Genomic DNA, 27,095 nt, shown 5'->3' with positions numbered 1-27,095 from the left:
TGCAACATAAAGGTTATCGTTGCTTAGATCCTCTTACATCTAGGTTTTACATATCTCGTCATGTACTTTTTAATGAATCCACTTTTCCTTTTCATACACCATATGAGTTCCTTGTGCCCCCTTCTTCGATGCCCCATAGTCAACCTTCACCACTTTCAACTTTAACTCTTCCTTTTACTCTTCCTTGTACTTCATCACCCTCTTCCTCATCCTTTCCCACCTTGCCAGTTTCTCCAGTCTCACCTATATCATCTCACCCAATGTCACCCTCTCCAACAATGCAGAATTCTCCAATACCACATCCACCTCTACCTCCACTTCCCCCTTCCACCAATACTCATTCCATGATTACTCGGTCCAAAGATGGGATTTTTAAACCCAAAGCATTGGCTGCTACTAAACACCCTATTGATTCATTGAATTTTGTTACTACAACTTTTCTACAAGCTTTTAAGCATGATCATTGGATGAAAGCAATGTCTGAGGAATTTCAAGCCCTGCAATCTACCGGCACATGGTCTCTTGTTCCTTATACACCACATCAAAATCTTGTAGGTTGTAAATGGGTGTTTGGTATCAAACGGAAACCTGATGGTAGTGTGGACAGATACAAAACTCGTTTAGTAGCAAAAGGCTTTCATCAACAAGAAGGTATTGATTTTCAGGAGACTTTTAGCTCGGTTGCCAAACCTGTCGCCATCAAAATTCTCTTGATATTAGCAGTGCAATTTGACAGGTTTTTAAACCAATTGAACATCAGTAATGCCTTCTTACATGGCACACTCAAGGAGGAGGTTTTTATGCAACAACCCCCGGGGTTTATTGATCCATCAAAGCCGTCTCATGTCTGCAAGCTTTCAACCTTGCTTTCTCTGGGCTTTCAGAACTCTCAATCCGATTGCTCACTCTTTGTTGTTTTTTAGCCATCTCTTATTATTGTACTAGTATATGTTGATGATATACTAGTTACTGGACCTAATGCTCAAGCCTGCAATGCTTTTATTCACAAGCTCAGTCAACTCTTTCCAGTCAAAGATTTAGGCCCTTTACATTGCTTCTTGGGTTTGGAAGTTCATCGATCCTCCGATGGTATTTTTCTCTCTAACACAAATATGCCATGGATCTTTTTCTCAAGACACACATGGATGGTAGTAAACCGTGCATTACTCCTCTTGGTACTCAGAAGTTAGATCATAGTGGTACACTTTTCTCTAATCCCCATGAATAAGTTAGATCATAGTGATACACTTTTCTCTAATCCCCATGAATATTGGTCCATTGTTGGGGCATTGCAGTATTTGACTTGGACTCGACGTGACCTTTCTTTTGCTGTCAATCAACTCTGCCAATTTCTCTATTGTCCGCGAGACACTCATTTTCAATCTGTTAAACGTGTTTTACGTTTTCTTAAAGGCACTATTGATGACGGCATTTGGTTTTAAAAAGGTTCTCTCACTCTTACTGCCTTCTCGGATGCTGATTGGGCTGGGTGTGTGTTTGATCGACGATCTACAAGTGGTTACTGTGTTTATCTTGGCCGCAACCTTATCAGTTAGAGTGCCAAGAAACAACACACGATTGCTCACTCCTCTATTGAGGCTGAATAACGTTCTTTAGCTCACACTTCTGCTGAGATAACTTGGATCTGCAAAATTTTTAGGGACATTGGCTTTCCATTATCACAGGCTCCCATTCTTTGGTGTGATAATGAATCTGCAATTTCTCTTGCTTCAAATCCAGTTTTTCATGCTCGCACAAAGCATGTTGAAATAGATTACCTCTATATCCGTGAACTGGTTTTAGCATCTATACTCAAAGTTCAATTTGTTCCCAGTATCAATGAAATTGCAGATATTCACACTAAGTCTCTTTCCAAAGTTCGATTTCAGTTTCTCAGGTCCAAGCTTTCACTTGGTTCTCCTTCATTTAGCATGAGGGGGTGTAAAGACACACATTATCCTCAGTCAACTCAACAGTGCCATCTAGAGTCCAAGTCATCAACACAGTCAGCAATTACTTAGTCTTTAAGTTTCTTGTTGTAACTAATTCATAGATTAAGATTAATTAGGTACATTAGTTGATAACTAAGTATTATTAGCTGCTGTGTATAAATACCCCCAATGTAATCAATTTCACTCTCAATGAAAGATATATTTCTTATAGGTATTACCATTAGTTAGAAATAAGTCAAATTTAGGAGCCTAATAATATTTTAAGAAAAATTCTAGAGAGATCATCTTTTTAGATTATATTTTGTAAACAACATTATGTGGTGGTTAACAGTTGAATTCTTTATTTAAATCATTGAAAAATGAATCCAACCATTAACCGTAACATGATGTGATCTACAAAATATAGTTTAAGTAAATGTTCTCTCCAACATCACCAATTTTCTAAACTTTTATGTTGGTCACCTTAATTAATTAGTAGATCATTCTTTATTTTTCATAATTTAGTAGAAATTCATGTTGGACTCAATATGTGTATGAAAAATTCATGAGATACGCAATTCCAACAAGTAAAGGAAACCATTAGGACGCTTCTATCAGTTTCAGTACATTCAGATATATATCATATTCCCCAGCTTGTCAAAATAATATGAGTTAAGTGAATTAACTAAGGAAAGTACTACCACACGTCTTAAAACGATCCATATATGACATGCAGTCATGTTAAAAATCAAATCAAATTAACTAAGGAAAGTACTACCACACGTCTTGAAGAGAATGTTGCGCAAATTAAATTACACGCCGGGTGTTTCTAATTAAAAATCAACTATATCTATATATGACATGCAGTCATGTTGACAAGTTCAAATACATATGTATGATACTTGTTCTAATCACATTATTTCATCATTGGCTAGCAAAAGTATCATAGTTTATTTAGCACTGATTAATAAGACAAGGATTGAGAATCTTTCGTCTTATTATTTTGGATTTAAATTATATGGCTGTCTCTATCATCCTCCATGTTCAAACTATACCCTAGCTGTCACCACCACACCCCATTTTTCATTTCTCCAATCGCCCCTATATATATAAGCAACTTCTTATCACCAAACACAAAACCCTCACAAACCCTAGCCAAACGAGCTAAGAAGCTCATCAATGGCAACAAAGCTCAGTCCATTCATCCTATGTGTCTCCCTTGCTTTATTCTTCTAACCAGCCCTTTCAAACATTATCCACACCGGCATAGATTCATGGTGCCAAAAACCCCCCCTACCCTGAAACTTGCAAATACACATGACCCAAGACCAAAAACCTCTCTCTATCCCCAAACAACTATCCGACTTCAAGAAATTTGCAGTCCAAGCAACACTAGAAAGAGCACTCAAAGCATAAAGTCGCAACAAGTGGCTAGGGCAAAAGTGTAGAGACAAGAAAGAAAGAGCTGCATGGGCTGACTGCATGAACCTCTACGAGGAAACCATCAAACTCCCCAACCAAACTGTAGACCCTGCCACAAAATGCACCGACTATATATGACACTCAAACTTGGCTCAGCATTGCCCTTACGAACATCAACACATGTCGGGCTGGATTCGTGGAGCTTGGGGTTTCGGACTTTGTGTTTCCACTTATGTCCAACAATGTGTCCAAGCTGATAAGTAACACTTTGTCACTTGAGAATTCCTCAAATGTTCCACCTGCGACACATTTTGTACTCAGAGGGTTATCCTAGTTGGGTTTCCCCTGGGGATAGGAAACTGTTGCAGTTGACGGTCTCAGCGGACGTAGTCGTCGCTCAAGACGGGTCGGGAACTATAAGACGATCAAAGCCGCTTTTTGGATGCTGCGGCGGCGAGGACTGGGAGTAAGAGGTTTGTGATACATGTGAAGAGAGGGGTTTATAATTAGGAGAACCTTGAGATTAAGTTGAAGAACATTTATCTGCTGGGTGATGGAATGAGGTATACTATTATCACCGGCTGCCGTAGTGTTTGTTGGAGGTTCTACAACTTTCAAGTCTGCAACTGTTGGTGAGTCATGCCTCTCTTTCTCTCAATCACTAGTCTTCTCAAATGTCAAAATGTATGTGCCACTGAAATTGTCTCAATAGAGCACAAAATACGTGGTGAACTGTTGATTTTTAATTAGTATAAACTTTATTTTTAAATTTATAACGTTTAATTTATGTATTATTCAATGATATGAACAAACAAATAACAAAGTCAAAAACATATTCTTCTATGAGCAGACATATAAAATTAGAACTTAACTACTACTGCTACTACATATATATATATGTTCCCCTTGAACGACATACATAGTCCATCTTAAAAGATTTGAAACCAAAAAATTTAATATTAAAAATCCATATTTTCTAATTCTTGATTTTAATTTTTGGGCTCATGGCATAACATTCCGCAACACAGCTGGTCCAGAGAACCATCAAGAAGTAGCCCTCCGATCAGGCGCCGACCTTTCAGTTTTCTATCGTTGCAAGTTCGAAGGCTACCAAGACACCCTCTACAGTCTACACCCCTCCCAACGACAGTTCTACAGAGAATGCTACGTCTACCGCACCGTTGACTTTTTCTTTGGCAACGCTGCGGCGGTTCTACAAAACTGCATGCATCTACGCAAGAAAGCCCATGAGTGGTCCACAGAACACAATCACAGCCCAGGGCCGAACGGAACGAACCAGAACACTGGCATTTCTATCCACGACTCCCGTGTCATGGCCACACCGAACTTTGAATCGTCCATCGGCTCAGTTAAGACTTTCTTGGGTGGACCATGGAAGGAGTGTTCACGCACAGTTTTTATGCAATCTTTTCTAGACACCCTGGTTGACCCAGCTGGGTGGCTCTAGTGGAGAGGTGATTTTGCCTTGAGGATATTGTATTATGGTGAGTACAAGTGTAAGATTCCACATTAGCTAGGGGAGCGATCCTTATATGTATATTTCAATCCCTACCTAGCATGAGGCCTTTTGAGAGCTCACTGGCTTCCGAGTTCATCGGAACTCAGAAGTTAAGCGAGTAGTGCACAAGAGCACTCCCATGATGGGTGATCCATTGGAAAGTTCTCGTGTGAGTTCCCAGAAACAAAATCGTGAGGGCGTAGTCGGGCCCAAAATGAACAATATCGTGCTACGGTATGTGGTAGACCCCGGGTCGGGATGTGACAATTTGGTATCAGAGCCTAACCCTGATTGTGGTGTGCCGACGAGGACGTCGGGCCCCTAAGGGGGGTGAATTGTAAGATCTCATATTGCCCAGGGGAGTAATCTTTATATGTATATTCCAATCCCTACCTAGCACGAGGCATTTTGAGAGCTCACTGGCTTCCGAGTTCATCGCACGAGAGCACTCCCATGATGGGTGACCAACTAGGAAGTTCTCATGTGAGTTCCTAGAAACAAAACCGTGAGGGCGTGGTCAGGACCCAATGCAGACAATATCATGCTACGGTGATGGAGCGGGCCTAGAATGTGATGGAACCCGGTTCGGGATGTGACAACAAGAACATTGGACCGGGTGCACTTACTAGTGACAGGGTCAAGTGGGGTGGTTATCGAGTTATAACTAGTTAATCAGAAGCATCGAAGTTTACTGTGGATAATTTCATTTCTGGAAGCTCGTGGCTGCCTGCTATTATTCACTGCTGCCTTTGATCATAACAACTGATCATACCATTACATGAACTGTTCATAACAACTGTTAACTGCTGGCCTTTGATCATAACAACTGATCATACCATTGCATGAACTGTGCCATTGTTGTAACTTGTATAATTATGTATCTAAGCTATTTATTTGACAATAATTTTTTCATTTGTTCTTTGATTATTGTATCGACAATTACTTGATGGAAATAAGGAATTTTTCGTTCTTGAAAAATTAAAATGTGATCCTGAGTTTCTTTTATTTCCTGGTTACATCCGCAGCAAAAGTTCACCGCAACGAAGCAACAATCAAATGAGACTGAGTCGAGAAGGAGAAAGTAAGAGTGATTAAATCAACTGAAAATATGAGTATACCCCTTGGAATTCAATTTTCATTAACTAAAACCCCCATTTGTAAAATTTTCTAATAAAAACCCAATGATTAGGCTCCAACTAAGCAATATCCATAATTAAGTATGACTTGGCAAAATTGGTATTTTTGGATGTCTAAATTACCCCTAATATTATTGATTTTGGGTTTATTACTTGTTATCTACATTTATATGATATTATGTCATTCAATTAAATGTTTTGAAATGTTTATGCAGATTTGGAAAAGAAAATTTTGAGTGTCATGATTTCAATGCATATTAATAACAAAAATTACATGACATTAGAGTTTTGTTTCCTTATATGGTTGTTTTCACATTTATGTAAAAATGAGCATTTTTTTCCTTTCAAATAATTGTAACAAGTAAATTAGCATTTATTCACAAATATACAAATGTTATTTTATTCAAAATTACCAATATTTTACATATATAAAATAACAATATAAGTTCCAGGTAAAATAATACATGCAAAATAATTTACCTATGTAATAAATAAATAAATATTGTTTGATTCAAAAGTTATTTAAGCTATTTGCATACACATATATATAATAATATCAAAACGTGCCTAACATATGTAATAATACATGCAAAATAATTTACCTACAAAATAAATGAATGTTGATTGATTGCAAACAACACATAATAATAACAAATGTGCCTAGTATATGTAATAATACATGCAAAATAATTTACCTACAAAATAAAAGGATGTTTTTAGCCAATTGATTCAAAGTTAATTAATTACCTATATTCTACTTAAAAATATAGGTAATTTATTTCACACAGATATAATAATAATAAAATGTGCCTAATGTATACATGCAAAATAATTTACCGACAATGATTGTCAAACAAATATAAGAAATGGAACAGATGATGGTGAGACAAATATAAAGTGGATACTTTTGTAATTTACCTACTGAATAAATGAATGTTGATTGATTGCAAACAACACATAATAATAACAAATGTGCCTAGTATATGTAATAATACATGCAAAATTATTTACCTACAAAATCAAAGGATATTTTTAGCCAATTGATTCAAAGTTAATTAATTACCTTTATTCTACTTAAAAATATAGGTAATTTATTTCACACAGATATAATAACAACAAAATGTGAATAATGTATACATGCAAAATAATTTACCTACAATGATTGTCAAACAAAAAAAAGAAATGGAACAGATGATGGTAAGACAAGTATAAAGTAGATACTTTTGTAATAATAAAGCACTTATTTTCTATAATTATGGTGGTAATTAAATTCATCAACATAATTAGAGTGTTGTGGCACAATTGTAAATATTTTAAAAATAATAGGTATTTATTTGTTTACATGGCAATTTATTTCAAATTTGGGTTTTATTTGTATGTTTAAAACGAGATGGATTTTTGTCAAGGAAATAAGTGTTGCATGGGCTTATACCTAAAGAACCCTTAAATCAACACCCTTCACAATGAGAAAAGTCCTGGAGCAATTGAAACCTAAGAGTAACAACACCCATTTGGGTTTGAGTGGGTAAGGTACTCATTTTAAAAAAAAATTATTATTATTAGGAGAAGGAGAGAGTTTGAAACTATTACAATAATTTAGGGAATGAAGAGTTTCAAACTCATGACGCATGGATAGAAACTCCACAATGTTGGAGCAAGCAAGTGACCTATTACCACAATGGTGGAAAGGTGTTGAGCCCTTGCATAACGGCATGAGTTCAAACCCCATCAATGACTAATCTAACATCTAATCTAACAGAATCTACCGTTTAACAAAAAACATTGTTGGAGCAATATTAGAAAATATGAGAATAATAAAAGAATTTGAATGATAATAATCATAAAGAAATCACAACATCAATTATGTTAATTGGCTAATTAATGGGTTTATTGCCTAATTAACCCATTAATTGTCAATTAAACCATCCATTATATCCAAATAACCACAAAATACATCCAATTCAACCCTAAAACTAGTCAAAGGCCGGCCACACCCTTTGCTCTTCACCTTTTTTATGTTTTCCACTTTATTACCCAAATTAAGTTAGTCAATTAATCCTATAACCCCCCATTTATTTCTTTCATGTTTAATTAGCCAATAAATTGGCTAATTAAACCAAAGGTTTCACCAAAAAAACCCACAAACAAGGCTAGGTGGCCGGTCCTCTCTCACCCTAAGAGGCCGGCCACTCCCCTATTTAAACCCTTCTCTTCTCTCCAAAACAGGAGGCCAACACTCTTACAAAAAATCCCAAATACTCTAAACACTATTTCTCTCTAAAATTCTAACTTTGGCATCGGAGGTTCTTCGGCCAAAGCCCCCCCCATTCATCGTGGGCGCGTGAGGCTTTTGGCCTTAACCTAAGTTGCTAGTTGTTTTGTAAGTGCAAAATCGTCCAAGATCGAGGAGGAGAAAATTTGCATCCACAAATTGGTGCTTTCATTGAGAGTTGAAATTCATACTCGTAGAAGACTCTCGCACAAAAAGGTTTTTTCTTTATTTTCTAGTCCATTTAAATATTTTTCATTCGTTCTTATTATTATAATTTTTTTACTTGCAAAGGTTCTTTGATAAAACGTATAAGCAAAATATAATGGCTAGAAATTTAGAAAATTACACAAGTGAAAATTCTAATGTTCAAGAAATGGGATTGCGGAGATCCGTGAGGCTAAATGCGACAATAAGTGGAGCAGCACCACCACCACGAGTTTCCACCATGGGAACCACCACGGTGGCTACCTCGGTAGCCACCCGTGGCGAGGTCCATGGTGCCTTCACCACGGCTCGAGCCGTGCTATCCAAGGCTCATGGCACCAAGACCATTATCCAAGTTGTGCCATCCAAGTTTGCACGTGCCCAGGCCCAAGCCTCGCATTCGCATGCATCACATACTAAGCAGCCTGCTCCCGCTAAGCAACCTGCTCTCACGACCCAGCCTGCTCCTGCCAAGCAGCCTGCTCTCGTGACCCAGCCTGCTCTCAACGAGCAACCCACTCCCGTGGTTCAGCCTGCTTCCATCGAGCAGCCCACTCCCGTGGCCCAGCCTGCTCCTGCTAAGCAGCTTGCTCTCGTGACCCAGCCAGCTCCCGACGAGCAGCCCACTCCCGTGGTTCAGCCTGCTTCCGTCGAGCAGCCCACTCCCTTGGCCCAGCCTGCTTCCATCGAGCAGCCCACTCCCGTGGCCCAGCCTGCTCCTGCCAAGTAGCCTGCTCCCGACGAGCAGCCCACTCCCGTGGTCCAGCCTGCTTCCGTCGAGCAGCCCACTCTCGTGGCCCAGCCTGCTCCTGCCAAGTAGCCTGCTCTCGTGACCCAGCCTGTTCCCGACGAGCAGCCCACTCCCGTGGTCCAGCCTGCTTCCGTCGAGCAGCCCACTCTCACGACCCAACCTGCTTCTGCCGAGCAGCCTGCTCTCGTGACCCAGCCTGCTCCCGACGAGCAGCCCACTCCCATGGCCCAGCCAGCTCCAGTCGAGCAGCCTACTCTCACGGCCCATCCTGCTCTAGTGGCTTTCCAAGCATCCCAAGTCGGCCCAAGACTATCTCAACCATCTGGACCTACCATCGAGCCGGGGGCATTTTCACCACATTTTTTCGTGGATTTGACATTTCCCAACTCAAATCTCACGCCCGAAGTCTACCACCCTTCCACTGCCCAAGGAGGCACATTCCTTCCAAGCTCTTCCAATCCAAATGGCGAACAACACTTGTCTCGACAAGTTATAGAGTTGACGAGCGCCCTTGCACAACAGACAGCCTTGGTGAATCAACTTTTGCAACGCATCGAGATCCAACGTGCCCCAGACGAGGTATCCCAAAGTAGGACAAGGGCAGACAGACCTTTCCAGCAGTGTCCTAGCAAGCGGCCACTCGACCAGCCACGAGCCGAACGTTTGGGAAGTGTACATTCCCGTCTTAGCATGCGGAAGAGCATGCACTCTCGACTAGGCCCACGGATAAGCATACATTCACGATTGGGGTCATACTCTGATAGTCAACATGAGCAACCTTCCGGGCAAAGTGTCCATTCGCAGCTAAGCCCACAATGAGTATCCTCCACCTCACATCAGAGTAAGCAGCACGACGGACGGAGAGAAGTAGTCACTCAATCCAGCTCAAGTTCAACCAGCAGCCTGCGAAGAACTCGCTCGCCTGCTATGAACGCACCACATGCACTGTATCCGCGGCATAGACGAGCCAAACACCTGGAAGAGCAGCCTAGACCAGCAAGTCATGGCTGGAGGCAGCCGAGAGCTCAGCTACCCCAACAAAGGCAAATTCAGGAAGAAGTAGATAGACTCTTGACCAAGCGATTGCATGATTTCTAACGCAACGAGGTAACCGACGAGGCACTTCGACGGAACATGACCAACATAAGCAGGTCACCCTTCACGGATGAGATCGAGCAGGCATAGCCTCCACGCGAGTTCAGCATGCCACATTTCACATCTTTCAAAGGGGATGAAGACCCGGAGAGACACATAAAGTGCTACCAAAGTGCAATGATCCTTTATCGAAACAACAATGATCTCATGTACAAGATATTCTCCACCACTCTACAAGGAGAGGCGCAAGATTAGTTCTACACCCTGCCGCCACAATCCATCCGAAATTTCTACGAACTTTCTTTGGTTTTCACCAAAGAATATTCATCATATCGCTCGATCAAAAAGAAGTCTGACCATTTGCTCGACGTCAAGAAGAACCCAAAGGAATCGCTTCGCGATTATGTGAGGAGATTCAAAGTAGAGAAGGCAAAAATAGTCGGATGCAACGACTCAATAGCTAGAGCAGCCTTCCAAAAAAGACTTTCAGCAGACCACCCACTATTCAGAAAATTGATCATGAAAGAAGATCTAACGCTGGCAGACTCTTTTGCTTTGGCAGAGCAGCATGCACTTTGGGATGAGGCTCGCCAATGCACATTCAAGGACTTGAAGAAGTACCCGACATCACCTTCATAGAAGCAGCGGATGACTTATTCACATGTTTTATGGTATCTAAAGTAGCAATAAGCTCTACCATCATGAGAGAAGAGATGGGGGCCCGACTACCTGTATTCTACAGTTCAAAAGCTCTCCTCGATGCTATTAAAAATTCAAAAGCTAACTTTGGCGATAGTTGATGCAACTCGGAAGCACAAGTTTTACTTTCAAATGCATGCAGTCATCCTCATGACGTACTATTCTGCCCAATCCAGACGCGCGACGATAAAGGCATAGACCACGGCGGATGTAAAGTTTTCTGACAAACACAACAACTCGGCCCAACGACGCCCCGAATGCAGCCGAGCACACTTTAGCCATACCTGCTCCCTCAGTAGAGATTTCTGGCGTTTGCATGTCGACGGCGCATCCAACTACGAAGGCTCGTGAGCAGCCGTGGTTCTTGCCACCCCAGACATTTCAATGCTCAAGCATGCGATCACTCTAAGCTTCAAAGCATCTAACAACAAAGCAGAGTACGAAGCCCCATTAGCAGGCCTTCGAATGACAAAAGATTGGTGGTGAAAAAGCTATCAATTCATTCCGAGTCCTAGCTAATCACCAGCCATACTACTAGGGGCAAAGGCATGATGATCATGGCAACCGACTACCTCACCAGCCGAGGATTATCCAGTTGTTATGCAGTTCTTACCTTACATCTAAATTCTCGTTCGTTTAACTCGTTTTTCAATGAGGAATTCAGAAGTAATCATGACTTGGCTTGGCTGCATGCTTACAACAACTGATCACTTCTGCACTTCAAAAGAAGACCGCGCCCTTCTTAGGGACTTACCGCAGGAATTGCGCCCCTCAAGGGACCAACCATGCTCTCGAGTACGAGAGGGTAAACTAATTGCTCTCCAACGCGAGAGGGTAAACCAATTCCCCGACACCCACATGGGTTAGCTCTCCAAGAACGGGAGGATAAACTCTACACTCCGAATATCCAGATGTGGATGAGCCGGGCTGCCCTAGTATAACTAGATGCACGATGGCTTGCGCCGGGATTCCTAGAAGTAGCTGCAATGGTCTTTTTCAAGGCTTAACTAACTGAAGGATTTTGGGTCTCTTGGCCTAATTCGTGGGGAACCGGGCCCTAGAGACGGAGAGGGCACATTACGCAGTACATCCGATGGACGGCTGTCCTGGAATCCTAAAGCTGCTACCGAGTGCACTAAGGTAGCCTACGGATTCCGGAAGACTGCCTACGGCTTGCCCTTCGAGCAGTAAAGTCGCACTAAACTTTTACAACCGCATATTCTTGTGAAAGGTTAAACAAGTTAGCACGCATATACGAAGTTTTATCCACTACTGACATGCTACGTAGTCGATAAGCTTCACCTCTGCCAAGCGCGGAACAACCTACACCAAGTCCTAAAGTGTTGTGATACTTGCTACGCAACCTACGGAATTGGAGAAAGTCAAGGTTAACAGCCTAGTGGTTACGCGAACTTGTCTGCTTCTGTAAGTAAGGCATCCGGCTGCCAACCCAATGGCTAACAACTTTGCAACGTTCTACACCAACACCTACGGCTGCATAGGTTACGCGAGCTTGTCTGCTTATAAAAAAGTAGCATGCTTGCCACTGGTCTATCAAGTCTAAAGGTTAGGGCATGAACAAAAGAAGCAAAAATGAAGAAAAGCTAAGGAAAACATGTTTATAAACAACTAGCAAAGGCCAAAGGAGTTCAAGCAAAACAAGAGCTACAAGGAAAAACAAAGAAAATCTTAAAGGCTACCTAGATGACTACATTTTAGCAGCTTAAACATCCCACGACTATTCGGTCGCCACACCTTCAGCAGCCGCGAAGCTCTTAGCAGCGGCATCACCCTCGACTGCTCTAGCCTGGGCACCAACTTCTCCAACTACTTCACCAATACCAACATGGACGCGCTGCAGCTCATCCACTTCTTTATTCAAACTTTCGTTGATCTTCAGTACACCTTGAAGTTCCAACACTTGGGGTTCAAGCCTATTGACGATTCTCTTGAAGTGGATCACTTGATTATAAGCAGCAATCAACTTTTCATCCTTTTGCATAAGCAGCGAAAGAAGTCTTTGGTTTTTTCTCAGCCGGCATCTCTTGAGCAGGCAGGGAATATCCTTTTTCCCACATTCACTTGTAGCAGGATCCACAACGGTGATCGGATGAGCCAATGCATCCGCCTTGATCCTATTCACCTCTTATTTTGGGAGCAGCCCACGTTTCTCCTGACGAAGAGAGTTAAAGTAGCCAACATCATTCGTGGTACCCAGCAGGGGAGTTTAACCCAACATTCCAGCAGCTCATGAGGTCCGCAACCTCTTCATTTCTCTCAATCACCGGCCTAGCTCGCGTCATGTTCAAAAGCCTAAAAGAACATGAGCCATGTGACTCGCCTAGCACTGCGCCCCAGCGCCACAATCCGCGGCCCCAGCCACACAAGCTGCCCTTGGTTTTAGCCAAGTCGAGCAGCTTAAAGCAGTGGTCCCTGCCACAATACCTTCTCGACCCATGCCGAGCCGACTCCTGGCCTATGCCAGCCGACGTGCCGCACCACCTCGATGGCTGCCCCGCAGTAGCACCATCCAAGAAGAAGACAAGGAATATTAATTTTTTCTTACCTTGGTGTGGCATGAAGAAGACGAAGAAATCAACGAAAGACGGTCCTTTGCACGGGCAAGATGTAGAAGATTGCTAGAGGAGGGGGAACAAATATCCTCTAAGCTATCTCTCTCTTGTAAGGTAGAATAAATCGCTCTCCAAAGTTGATTTAATAACCCACTTAAGGTGGACTTAAATAGGCTTTGAGAGAAATTTATTTCCCTTTCCTAGAAGGATCTAATTTCCTATTAAAAAGAGAATCTACATCAAAATAGGAAGCAGTCCTAAGTTTCCTAAAGCAAGAAGAACTCTACACCTGCTGCCATTTTCTGCGAGCAGCCCAACAGGTGTGGGGGCATTTGTGGAGCCAAAAATATTCACAAGGCGACACATAGATTTTTGACAAAAGAAGACAAAACTACCTTTGGGGCATACCGGGATTCCTACGCCCAAGCAGTAGGCAATTATCCCTCAACCAAGTCAAAAGTGCCCAAAATAGGTAACAATTCAAAACCTATTTCATCCAACCACATCAAATCCTTTCTACAAGGTAATTCCCAAACACATTCCTTTTAAATTATGTTAATTGGCTAATTAATGGGTTTATTGCCTAATTAACCCATTAATTGTCAATTAAACCATCCATTATATCCAAATAACCACAAAATACATCCAATTCAACCCTAAAACTAGTCAAAGGCCGGCCACACCCTTTGCTCTTCACCTTTATTATGTTTTCCACTTTATTACCCAAATTAAGTTAGTCAATTAATCCTATAACCCCCCATTTATTTCTTTCATGTTTAATTAGCCAATAAATTGGCTAATTAAACCAAAATTTTCACCAAAAAAACCCACAAACAAGGCTAGGTGGTCGATCCTCTCTCACCCTAAGAGGCCAGCCACTCCCCTATTTAAACCCTTCTCTTCTCTCCAAAACAGGAGGCCAACACTCTTACAAAAAATCCCAAATACTCTAAACACTATTTCTCTCTAAAATTCTAACTTTGGCATCGGAGGTTCTTCGGCCAAAGCCCCCCCATTCATCGTGGGCGCGTGAGGTTTTTGGCCTTAACCTAAGTTGCTAGTTGTTTTGTAGGTGCAAAATCGTCCAAGATCGAGGAGGAGAAAATTTACATCCACACTTATTATAACATTTTGAACATTAGTCCTTGCAAAAGATTAAAATTTAAAAATAAAAAAAAATCTGATGCTAGATTACGTATTCAATTTAATCCCTTGAAGTGTACGAGAAATTTTTTGGGGTTCTAAGAACTCCACGTCAGTTGTTATTCCAACCAATGGTTGTTTGACATCTGGATTTTCTTTTTAATCTTACTGAACAAACTGAAATGTTTGTCCCAAAGCGAAAAAAAGCTAAATGGAGTTAAACTTTTCAAATCTTCTTCTTCCTCGTCCGATAAACCATACCCATAATTAAAATGTTCTTGTTTGCCTGGGATTTGTGAGTACAATCGGCAAAGCACCTCTTTATTATTTTGTTTTGGTGTAGAACCAAGAAAATAAAAGCTAACAAAGCAAGAGACAAAGTCTTCCAATTCCAAAAGGAATCTACAATACAGACAAGATGGAGGAGGAGAAACAACCAAATTTGGGCAAGAAGCATCACCGGAGATAATCATAAATTTCCTGCAGATCTTTCCAGAAAATAAGAGGGACCAAGACTTGAGTATATCCGTATGGCGAAGGAGAGACCATTGAATGTCCCAAACAACTATATGATAGTAATATGAAACAGATCGGCTTTTCCACCTCTTTTTTCAGTGACAAAGAAGATGTTCATCCGAAAATAAAGTAGATGGCTGATTGAGAACAAAACGGAACGGAAGGGTTATTCACAGACATGTTAGCTCTGTTTATTTTTATGTTTTCGGAGTGACGTTTCATCATTTAAGAGAATGAATTGAATAATAAAACATAAATAAATTCAGTTGTCAAATTACCATTGGCTCAGAACACCAACTGGCAATGTTGAGTTGGAGTTCCCGTCATCTCAAAAAATTTCTCTAAGTGTGCTTTTATCAAAAGTTATGTTCAATTTTTGTTATTTAATGTGTATTTTTATTTAATCTCTCCACATTAAATTTTAATTTTATTAATATGCACATATTTAGTTCTTTAATTATGATGAATGAAATAAAAATTAAATTTAAATGTAATTAATACATAAAAATAAAATAAATAAATAAAACATCAAAATATAACTAATAAATTAGATGATTAAATGTACTAAGAACTAAAATTGGATTTTAATCTTACAAAAGGTTATAGTCTAAAACTCATATTTTTTAAATATTCAAATGAAGTTTTCTATTACACGACTTGTGTTTCTAGATACTTTAGCTTTGTGACGCGATGAAAATGCCATTTTGGATATGTAGCAAGTAACTATGACTATATTCTTAATCATTTCAGCTTTATTTGATCAGGCTTCATATTCACGTGATCATGGTACTAATAGTCATTACAATTTTCGAGGTGACGTATAAACCAAAATGCAATCATATATTCACCTGTTTTGTAATTATCGAAATATTTTAGGTAAGACATACGAATTTTCTTTAAAATAAAGTCATAACTAAACACTAAGAACACAATTATTAGAATCATAAGCCACTTAATTGTCACTAATTTGTGTCTTCGTGCGTGTGTATGCCCAAAACTTGTCAACCATGCTTCACATTCGCAAATTTGCCCGCTTCTCTTTATTTTTCTTACTCATATTCATCTCTTTGTTCTTCCACACAACCCTAGCCAGAAGTCACCACCGCCACTCTAGTCGTATACGTACGTGGTGCAGAAAAACCCCTCACCCAGAGTCTTGCAACTACTGCTTGTCGAATAGCATCCACCGGTTCCCCCCGAAACACACCTCCGAGTTCCGAAAAATGCTGGTTCAAGTGGCCTTGGAGAGAGCTCTCGATGCCATAACATACACCTTCCAGTATGGCCAAAACTGCCGAAACAATAACGAAAAATCCGCGTGGGCCGATTGCTTGAAACTTTTCGAGAACACCGTCAACCAGCTCAATGTTACACTTGAAGGCTTAGGCAACAAACGCAAGTGTTCTAATTTTGATGCGCAAACTTGGCTCAGCGCTGCCCTCACCAACATTCACACGTGCCGAGTAGGGTCTTTGGAACTGAACGTTACGGACTTCATAACGCCGATTTACAGGTCCAGTAACAATGTGTCGGAGCTCATTAGCAACAGTTTAGCAATAGGTTCGCAACTTTTAGGCACGGAAGAAAGTTACAATGAGAGCGAAAAGTTTCCAAATTGGGTTTCGAAGCATGACCGGAGGTTATTGCAAGCTTCAAACATTAGGGCAAATCTTGTGGTGGCTAAAGATGGATCGGGGCATTTTTCGACCGTCCAAGCCGCCTTAGATGCAGCCGCGAGGAGAAGAGTCAAGAGCAAGTTTATAATCTATGTGAAGAAAGGTGTCTACCCGGAGAACATTCAAGTTAGCAACACTAACAGTAAAATCATGTTGGTTGGTGCTGGCATTAGATATACAATAATCACATCTAGCCGAAGTGTCAGTGAAGGTTACACAACCTATAATTCTGCAACTGCTGGTATGTACATATAATTTCTCTCCATCTCTAATTATTTGCTTAATCTGATCTAATTGTTTCTTAAGTTTGAGCACTTAATTTTTGTCCAATTCATAAAATTGTAGTTATTGTACTTTTGCGAGGTTCCAATGGTCAGTCTAATTTCCATTGTCACGATCTAAACTCTCGTTTATAATTAATTGTTGAAATCAACAAGCTTGATTCTATTATTTTATCATTTTTTTTTTGTATATGGTCTCATATCTTAATAGAAATGTGTTGGATGTCGAGCTATCTCCTGCCATTTAATAATAATAAATTTAAAATAAATGATAATATATATGTGTGTGTGCACACGCGCGCATTACGTTTTTTTGAAGTTGTAAAAACATTAATATAAACCATTATCCTTGAATTGAACAATAAGTAATCTTAGAGTTAAAAAGTCGTCAAAATTAAAATTACATAAATCAAAATGAAATTTCACCCAATCTGTAAGACCAAAAGTATAACTTTTACTATTTTAATCGTTTTGTCATTACAAAATATGTTCTTTAGGCATAAACGGTCATGGATTCATTGCTCGTGGCATCACATTTAGCAACACTGCCGGACCACTAAAAGGCCAAGCTGTGGCGCTCAGATCGGCATCCGACCTCTCGGTCTTCTACCGATGCGCCTTCCAGGGCTACCAAGACACCCTCATGGTCTACTCCCAGCGCCAGTTCTACAGAGAATGCTACATCTTTGGCACCATAGACTTCATATTTGGTAACGCAGCTGCAGTTTTCCAAAATTGCATGATATATGTGAGAAAGCCATTGTGGGGCCAAGTCAACGTCATCACGGCACAAGGTCGAAACGACCCGTTTCAAAACACAGCAATTTCGATCCACAATTCTCAGGTACGGGCAGCCGCTGACCTAAAGCCCGTGGCCGGTTCTTACAAAACATATTTGGGCCGGCCGTGGATGCAGTACTCTAGGGTTGTCTTTATGAAATGTTATCTGGACAATTTGGTAAATCCGGCGGGCTGGTTGCGGTGGCAAAGAAGTAATTTTGCCCTTAGCACTTTGTATTATGGGGAGTATCAGAACTTTGGACCTGGCTCTTGTACTAGGTATAGAGTGAAGTGGCCTGGTTTTCATGCCATCACCAGTCCAAATGTGGCGTCTATGTTCACCGCCGGTAGCCTTATTGCTGGTTGGTCGTGGTTGCCCACCACCGGTGTGCCGTTCACAATGGGTCTATGATCAATGCCCTTTATAATTACCCAAATAATCACGTCAACACGTAAATTCCAAAAATGAATAGAATGACTTGGCCTCTGTTATAGTTGAATATTCTTTTTGTGTGTCTAGGTAACATTATTGTTCGAAATATAGAAGATGACGTCAAAGTTTGTGTGATCTTTATAAAATAGTGAGTTATCTATTTTGTCCAAGCTCATAAACAAAGACTGTTTTAATATATACCAACTGATTTTCTTTATGTTTATGGAAGGTTTCATATTCATGCTTCTATTCCTTAGTTGGTATATATCGATTGGTAGATGTTAGAAGAATCCTGCATTACTACTATCTATACCGATTTTAGTATGTGTTGTAAGTTGTACCAACCATGCGGCCACATTAAGAAAACATAAGATTGTCCCCGTACTAGATGATGGCTTAGTTAGGATAATTTTCTTAAGTTGTGAATATTTTACTTAATCAATTTGATTATTCGATATATGGATATTGCTCATTCATTTAGCACCAGCTGTGTAGATTTTAAATAATATATATCGTTATCCATGAATCAAGATTTGCCTGGGAACGAACTGTTTGTTCAAATGGTAAGATTAATATGTGAGAGAATGCATGTGGCGGTTGAATAAATTAATCAAACAGAATGGTATTAGTTAGAAAAGTCATTATAAAGTCTTAAGAAAAGATTGCAAAGCAATATACACAATTATTTGTTGGAGCGATAATATAAAATATAAAAATAATAAAAGTATTCTAACAATAACAATAATTATAAAAACTCACAACATTAATTGTGTACACGATTTATATAATTAATTTTTTTTTAAGGAAAGTACAATATTCATTAAGCAACGAATAATACATACAAACTGAGGATAGTATGCACAATGGGCCTCGATATAATTAAAAAATTAAAGAGAAAGTAAAAAACGGTGCAATGGCCTAAAGACAAAATTTTGCTCCTACTCTTGTGCTTGTAGTTTGGTAGGAGTCCGTCTCCCAGAAGTGAACAATCTACAATCCGAAGTCAGAGCACCGCAATCTTCGAACTCTGGTAAACTTTATATATTCGTATTCTTGAGACACGACTCGGAATTTAACTAGCAAAAGTAAAGGACATTGGAGAAAGCTCATCTCTTAATTCATTTAGATGGGTTGGATGCTTGAGTTTATATAGAACTCAAGCCACCCCTTTTTGAAATAGTGTGACTGTTGCCAAAATTCCAATGAACTGATGCAACTCATGTAATTGAATTTAAATTTTTCATTCACACAAAAATTATATATTATAATATTATAAATTAAAATAATAAACATATAATTTCCAACATTGTTGTCCAGCTAACATAAAGCGGCAGGCATTACTCATTTGCCTGAATTCCTTACCTTTTATTAACTAAAAATTAAAGAACAATAAAGGATAAAAAAGATGAAGAACTAGAGAGAGAAACTTGAAAGCTGTTTGGCCTGGTTTGGTATTGTTGTGCTTTGAAAAAAAATTGTTTATGTTGTGCTGTGAGAATAAGCTCATTTTTGCTGCTTCACGTTTTTAGTTTTTTTTTTTCACCCAAAATTATGAAAATAAATTGTTTTTAAGTGTTTACCAAATACCTTTTTGAGCTTAGCTTTTTTTTATACCCACTTTTTATATAAAAAAAACACCTTAGTACCAAACCAGTACTTTGTATTATGATTGATGATTAAATGATGCTACAGTTCTTCCTTCAGCTATATATATCAAACTTAACAACATAACAAACTACCAACAACTCTTAACAAATTTATAATAGCTCATTACACCAGATGATGACATATGTCAACCTTTGCTATATAAAACCAACGCAACGGATAATGACACATCCTCTACTAATTATATTCACACCGTCTTAAATTAATCACTTGCACAATTCACCAAGTATTAAATTTCATTACACAATGTCTTGGCGCAAATAAGAATGTAACCATTTAATATAAGTTATTCTGTCAAAGTTTGTGAAATTGTAGGATTCAACACTTCTTTTACCTTATTCGAATTTGTGTTACAAATCAAATGAAAACTCAACATTCTACGAGTTCTCGTGAATGTTGAAACCATCAAACTTATTAAAACTAATCAAAGGGACAAAAACAGTGGTCATTATTTATATGCACAACGCATTCTGAATTGGCGCTGCTTGAACTATTCAAACTTTAAAGTCAACTATCTAAAATATAGTCAGATTTGCATGCCAAATTGCCAATGGCCCATGTAATAACAAATGTCATGGTACTATCATTAGTTAGAAATAATTCAATTTTAGGAGCCTAATAATTTTCTAAGAAATAACTTAGGAAGATTATCTTTTTATGTAAACAACTTTACATGGCGGTTGATTGTTGAATTCCACCATATTCTAAAGGACAAGTAGAGGAAATCGTTCATTACAAAATATTTTCAGATATACATATTGTATTCCACCATACTCCAGAGGACAAGTTTAATAGCAATGTATTATTAAGTTTTATACTATAAAATTAATAATAAGGTTCGTTCATTATATATCATTCACTCAATTGATTGGTTACTAATTGAGCATGTTACAAATGTGAATTATGTCAACTAGTCAGAAGAATATGAGTTGTGTGAAATAACTAAAAAGTACTAAGACACGTCTTAAAACGATCCATGACCACCATCATCCATAATCTGTGTGTTTGGTTGAAGAGAATGTTATTAAATTGCAGGCCGGGTGCTTCTAATTAAATAATGAACTATATATGTGACATACAGTCGTGTTGAGAAGTTCTAGCTTCTTCTCGGATATGTTGAATAATGAACTATATGTATGATACTTGTTCTAAACACATTATTTCAACGCAAGTGTATCATAGTTTAATAAGACGAGGATTGAGAATCTTTCAATTCGTCTTACTATTTTGGATTTAAATTATCTGACTGTCTCCATCATCCCTCCACGTTCAAACTATACCCTAGCCAAACCAGCTGTCGCCACTACACCCCATTTTTCATTTCTCCAATCGCCCCTATATATAAGCAACTTCTTATCACGAAACACAAAACCCTCACAAACCCTAGCAACCAAACCAGCTAAGAACTCATCAATGGCGACAAATCTAAGTTCATTCGTCCTATGTGTCTCCTTTGTTTTATTCTTCTCACCTGCCCTTTCAAACATTCTCCACAGCAGCATAGATTCATGGTGCAAAAAAACCCCCTACCCTGAAACTTGCAAATACACCATGACCCAAGACGAAAAATCTCTCTCTATCCCCAAACAACTATCCAACTTCAAGAAACTTGCAGTCCAAGTAACATTAGAAAGAGCACTCAAAGCGCAAAGTCACAACAAGTGGCTAGGGCAAAAGTGTAGAAACAAGAAAGAAAGAGCTGCATGGGCTGACTGCATGAGCCTCTATGAGGAAACCATCAAACTCCTCAACCAAACCATAGACCCTGCCACAAAATCCACCGACTATGACACGCAAACTTGGCTCAGCACTGCTCTCACGAACCTTGACACGTGTCGGGCTGGGTTCGTGGAGCTTGAGGTTTCGGACTTTGTGTTTCCGCTCATGTCCAACAATGTGTCCAAGCTGATAAGTAACACTTTGTCACTTTGGAATTCCTCAAATGTTTCACCGGTGACAAATATGTACACAGAGGGTTATCCTAGTTGGGTTTCCCCTGGGGATAGGAAACTGTTGCAGTCGACGCCCACAGCGGACGTAGTGGTCGCTCAAGACGGGTCGGGGAACTATAAGACGATCAAAGCCGCTTTGGATGCTGCGGCCGCAAGGGGTGGGAGTAAGAGGTTTGTGATACATGTGAAGAGAGGGGTTTATAAGGAAAACCTTGAGATTAAGTTGAAGAACATTTATCTGCTGGGTGATGGACTGAGGTATACTATTATCACCGGCAGCCGTAGTGTTGTTGGAGGTTCTACAACTTTCAAGTCTGCAACTGTTGGTAAGTCATGACTCTCTGTCTCAATCACTAGTCTTCTCAAATGTCACAATGTATGTACCATTGAAATTGTCTCAATAGAGCACAAAAGGTGTGGTAAATTGTTGACTTTTAATTGGTATAAGCTTTTACTTTTTAAATTTATAACGGTTAATTTATGCATTACTCAATGATATGAACAAAAAAATAACAAAGTCAAAAACAAAATCCTCTACGAGCAGACATATAAACTTAGAACTTAACTACTACAAGATACATGTTCCCCTTGAACGACATACATAGTTTATTTTAAAAGATTTGAACCCAAAAAGTAATACTAAAAATTCATATTTTCTAATTCTTGATTTTTTTTGGGGGCCGGGTGTAATTACAGCGGTAACTGGTGAAGGCTTCATTGCTCGTGGCATAACATTCCGCAACACAGCTGGCCCAGAGAACCATCAAGCAGTAGCCCTCAGATCAGGCGCCGACCTCTCAGTTTTCTACCGCTGCGGATTCGAAGGCTACCAAGATACCCTCTACACCCACTCCCAACGACAGTTCTACAGAGAATGCTATGTCTACGGCACCGTTGATTTTATCTTTGGCAACGCTGCGGTTGTTTTCCAAAACTGCATGATCTACGCAAGAAAACCCATGAGTGGTCAACAGAACACAATCACAGCCCAAGGCCGAACGGACCCGAACCAGAACACGGGTATTTCTATCCACGACTCACGTGTCATGGCCGCACTGGACCTTGAATCGTCCGTCGGCTCAGTCAAGACATTCTTGGGTAGACCATGGAAGGAGTATTCACGCACAGTTTTTATGCAATCTTTTTTAGACACCCTGGTTGACCCAGCTGGGTGGCTCCAGTGGAGCGGTGATTTTGCTTTGAAGACATTGTATTATGGAGAGTACAAGAACATTGGACCGGGTGCACCTACTACTGGCAGGGTCAAGTGGGGTGGCTATCGAATTATAACTAGTTCATCGGAAGCATCGAAGTTTACTGTGGATAATTTCATTGCTGGAAGCTCATGGTTGCCTGCTACAAATGTACCATTCACGGCTGGCCTTTGATCATACCATTGCATGAACTGTGCCATTGTATAATTATGTCTCTAAGTTACTTATTCGACAATAAATTTTTTTTTAATTATTGTATCTAAAATTACTTAATGGAAATATAAAAAAAAAAAATCATTCTTGCTTAATGGAAATAAAAATAAATAAAAATCATTCTTGCAAAGTTAAAATGTGATTCTGAGTTTCTTTTATTTTTCTTGGTTACATAAGCAGCAAAAGCCCACCGCAACGAAGTAACAATCAAATGACACTGAGTCGAGAAGGAGAAAATAAGAGTGATCAAATCAACACCCTTCACAATGAGAAAAGACCTAAATGTGGCAAAAACCTAAAAGTAACACCAATTTGGGTTTAAGTTGGTGAGAAACTCAATCATTTGGATATTTAAGGGAGAGTGTAAGATACCCTAAAATCTGTAATAATCGAAACACAATTACGTAATATATTATTCTATTCAGATTAAGATACTGAATTGTTTTTATTAGTAAACTCTAAAAATAAAACATATCAATTATATCGTCTACGCTTACTATGACATGTGAAATAATATACACAAGATTTCTGTTTCTTCTTGCTTTTGCTTTGTGACGTGATGAAAATGTCATTTTGGATATGTAGTAAGCGACTATGACTATAGTCTTAATCATTTGAGCTTTAACTATTCCTGCTTTAGTTGATCAGGTTTCATATTCACATAATCATGGTAATAATAGTCATTACAATTTTCGAGGTGACATATAAACCAAAATGCAATCATATCTTCACATGTTTTGTACTTATCCGATTATTTTAGGTAAGACTTATGCATTTTCTTTTTCAATGAAGTGACAACTAAACACTAAAAACACAATTATTAGAATCATAAACCACTTAATCGTCACTAATTTGTGTCTTCGTGCGTGCGTATGCCCAAAACTTGTCAACCATGCGTCACATTCACAAATTTGTCCGCTTAACTTTGCTTTTCTCACTAATTTTCAGACGAGTGGGGTTAAACAAACACCAATTTTACTTTCCACATATTACTTGTTAATTTTTTCATTCAATATTTGTCATTTTATTCAATCCGATGATCGAAAAAAAAATGTGTGAATAAAATCACTATTTTTAAACAAATTTTGGCAAAATTTGAGAAACAGAAGACGGAAACCAAATATGGACCACAAAGTCCACACGTTGCAACCAAGTACGAAAGTGATCCGCATTTTTCAAGAGGAAGTAACCTCACAATTAGATGAAACTTGCATGCAACAATGCTTTATAGAAATATTTTATAGGGAATGACCTTTGCTTGTATGGAAGAGGCAAAACAACATGGATTAAACATATATATTTTATTTACCGGATAAAAGGAAAAATCACCTATAAACCAACTCCAATTCAGCTAATCAAAGAAGAGAATATTGTAAATTATTGAATGGACTGAAATACGAAGGCATTGACGTGTCGATGTGAGATAGAGCATTTACAAGGAAGTTTGTAAATTTGCGGTAATAAACGCGGCGCTAGATAAGCAATTATCTCTACTAATTAATAAAACATTCATTATCAACTAAAATTTTATAAAATTACTAGTTTAACTCTCTAATTAAAATAGAACATGAATAATAAATATGGGGCAGAAATATAATTTCACACAATCAAATTTTACCCTTTTTTGTCAAAACCTCACATACATGTGATCTTAACATATCTCTAATTAAAATAAAAAAAATAAAAAAAATAAAAACTTCCAACTCCCACATTCTCTATCACCCCCTTCCTCTCTCCTTATATTTCAAAAACAAAAAATAAAAAAAATTTCTCACACACTTTTGTGTGTGCCCCTATGTTAGTAAAAATTATAAATAGACACTTAAAAACGTAAGAAAAATATTTTCATGTTGTCAAAAAACTAATGAAAAACTTTAGTTGAAAAATCGAAGCTTTATGGATATTTTGGCAATATTATCTTTTACCAATTAAATTAAGAACAAGAACAACAACGCCACCTGATCAGTTTTTTAGTTGTAACATGAATACAAGTGGTACACCATATGTTTTAATAGGAATGATGAAAATTTTTATTTTTTAAATTATTAACTTTTTAGTACACATATCCCACCATTTGTACAGTGACACGTGATGTACCATCACGTGTACCAGTCACACCGAAAAATATCTCTTAAAAACATCCTTCCGAATCCAGGGATTATACGGGGTGGGACCCTGAGACGTAGGCAGATGATTAGATGTGGGGCCCTAAGAGTATTAGGGAAGCCGCATCCTTATTGGTTGCGGAGAAGTTCAGCCACCCAAATGACGACACGTCTATGTAACAACGGAGTCTTACCGTCCACCAAAACGTTTGGACGGAAACAATGATGTTTCTCATCCGTCATCATGAAAAATACGGGACCTACATGAATACTCAAAATCTCACCACTAATTTATACAAGCTATTTCCATTTTAATTACAAAAAATTTATTCTTATTATATTTTTCATATCATATTTGTACTGTTTTTTATTACAATTAGAATCTACTTGAATTGATAGGCTCTATATTAATATGAGAGATTGTTTGATTAAGCAAGTGTTCGATTTGTAAAGCTCGTGTATCAGACCGCTTTGTGATCTTCATTTGCATATGAATCCATTATGAAAAATATAGATATATACTTTTATATATTCATAAAAATCATAGAGGTATATGAGGCTGCACCAGAAGATCTTTCAAGAACCAAAATGTTATTGTAGCAGTATGCTAAATTATTTATCTACGTTATATGAAAAAGTATAGACATATATATATATATATATATATATATATATATATATATATATCAACATGTTATTCACATTAAATAACGTTACAATAACATTCTCGAGTAAGTTAGGCAATTAGCTTGAAATAACTATATGGATAAGTTTGTCCTCTCTCGCACTAACTAACCCTAACTGAACTTTACTTAGCTAATGTACGCGCGCACACGGTTGATCTTTTTCCATGCTTCTGGGTTGCAATGCGAGGGGAGCAGGCTGCCGACCGCTGAGTCTTAGCGGGAAGAAGTGTGCTCATTCCTAAAGCCCAACAGTAGGACCCACTAAAGCCTGTTTTGTTTTGGTACACAAAGGAAGGGGCCACCGAGTGGAGATATTTTTTATTGTAATCGAAAATGATATATCACGTTTTTTTATATAAATAGTAAAAAAAATTATATATTAAAATATTAACTTTTAAGCAAACATATTACACTATTTATGTAGTAGCACGTGATGTATCATATCGTATTTCGATCATATTGAAATATCTCTTCACCGAGTGGACCACGCGAGCTCGGATCCGACAGACACAACTCAGAAAAATACACGATCCCTCCGTCGTCCCTCCCTCAACTTGCGAGCTCAATGATAGTGGCTAGCCCACGCCGGATTGCCAAGCCGTCGAGGCCATCATTCTCCTCCTGTATGGGTCCCACATCCCACCACACCTGCCGCCCTTTACTTTACTCATCCCAGTCCCTCCAAAACCTTCCTCAACACTCTCGGTCCGTTCGGCTCCGCTCAGCTCGCTCCGCCCAACTCCGCCCAGCACCTCAGGATAAAGAAGCCATTTGGAGGACTGTCACTTTCTTGATATTAAACGTCGGTTAATGGGTCCCACGTTTCTTC

The 27,095-nt window shown here is 38.9% G+C and overlaps 2 protein-coding genes and 1 pseudogene across 2 annotated transcripts; all 3 read left to right on the top strand.

Annotated features, from left to right (window-relative positions):
• Window positions 1-2,915: 2,915 nt before the first annotated feature.
• LOC108172373 (pectinesterase 2-like) lies at window positions 2,916-5,710 on the top strand (annotated as a pseudogene).
• Window positions 5,711-16,206: 10,496 nt separating this feature from the next.
• On the top strand, window positions 16,207-18,721 carry LOC103417824 (probable pectinesterase/pectinesterase inhibitor 33). Its single transcript, XM_008355981.4, has 2 exons — window positions 16,207-17,178; window positions 17,716-18,721. Exons 1-2 carry the CDS (start codon window positions 16,269-16,271, stop codon window positions 18,408-18,410), a joined length of 1,605 nt encoding a protein of 534 aa, XP_008354203.2. The 5' UTR covers window positions 16,207-16,268; the 3' UTR covers window positions 18,411-18,721.
• Window positions 18,722-21,448: 2,727 nt separating this feature from the next.
• LOC103440901 (pectinesterase 2-like) lies at window positions 21,449-23,570 on the top strand. Its single transcript, XM_008379602.4, has 2 exons — window positions 21,449-22,374; window positions 22,745-23,570. The coding sequence occupies exons 1-2, from the start codon at window positions 21,510-21,512 to the stop codon at window positions 23,434-23,436; spliced, it is 1,557 nt and encodes a 518-aa protein (XP_008377824.2). The 5' UTR covers window positions 21,449-21,509; the 3' UTR covers window positions 23,437-23,570.
• Window positions 23,571-27,095: the final 3,525 nt, after the last annotated feature.

The sequence above is a fragment of the Malus domestica genome, chromosome 01, assembly GCF_042453785.1.
Source record: "Malus domestica chromosome 01, GDT2T_hap1".
NCBI lineage: Eukaryota > Viridiplantae > Streptophyta > Magnoliopsida > Rosales > Rosaceae > Malus > Malus domestica.
Note: the sequence above shows the minus strand (reverse complement) of the source record. Positions and strands in the feature narration are given on the sequence as shown.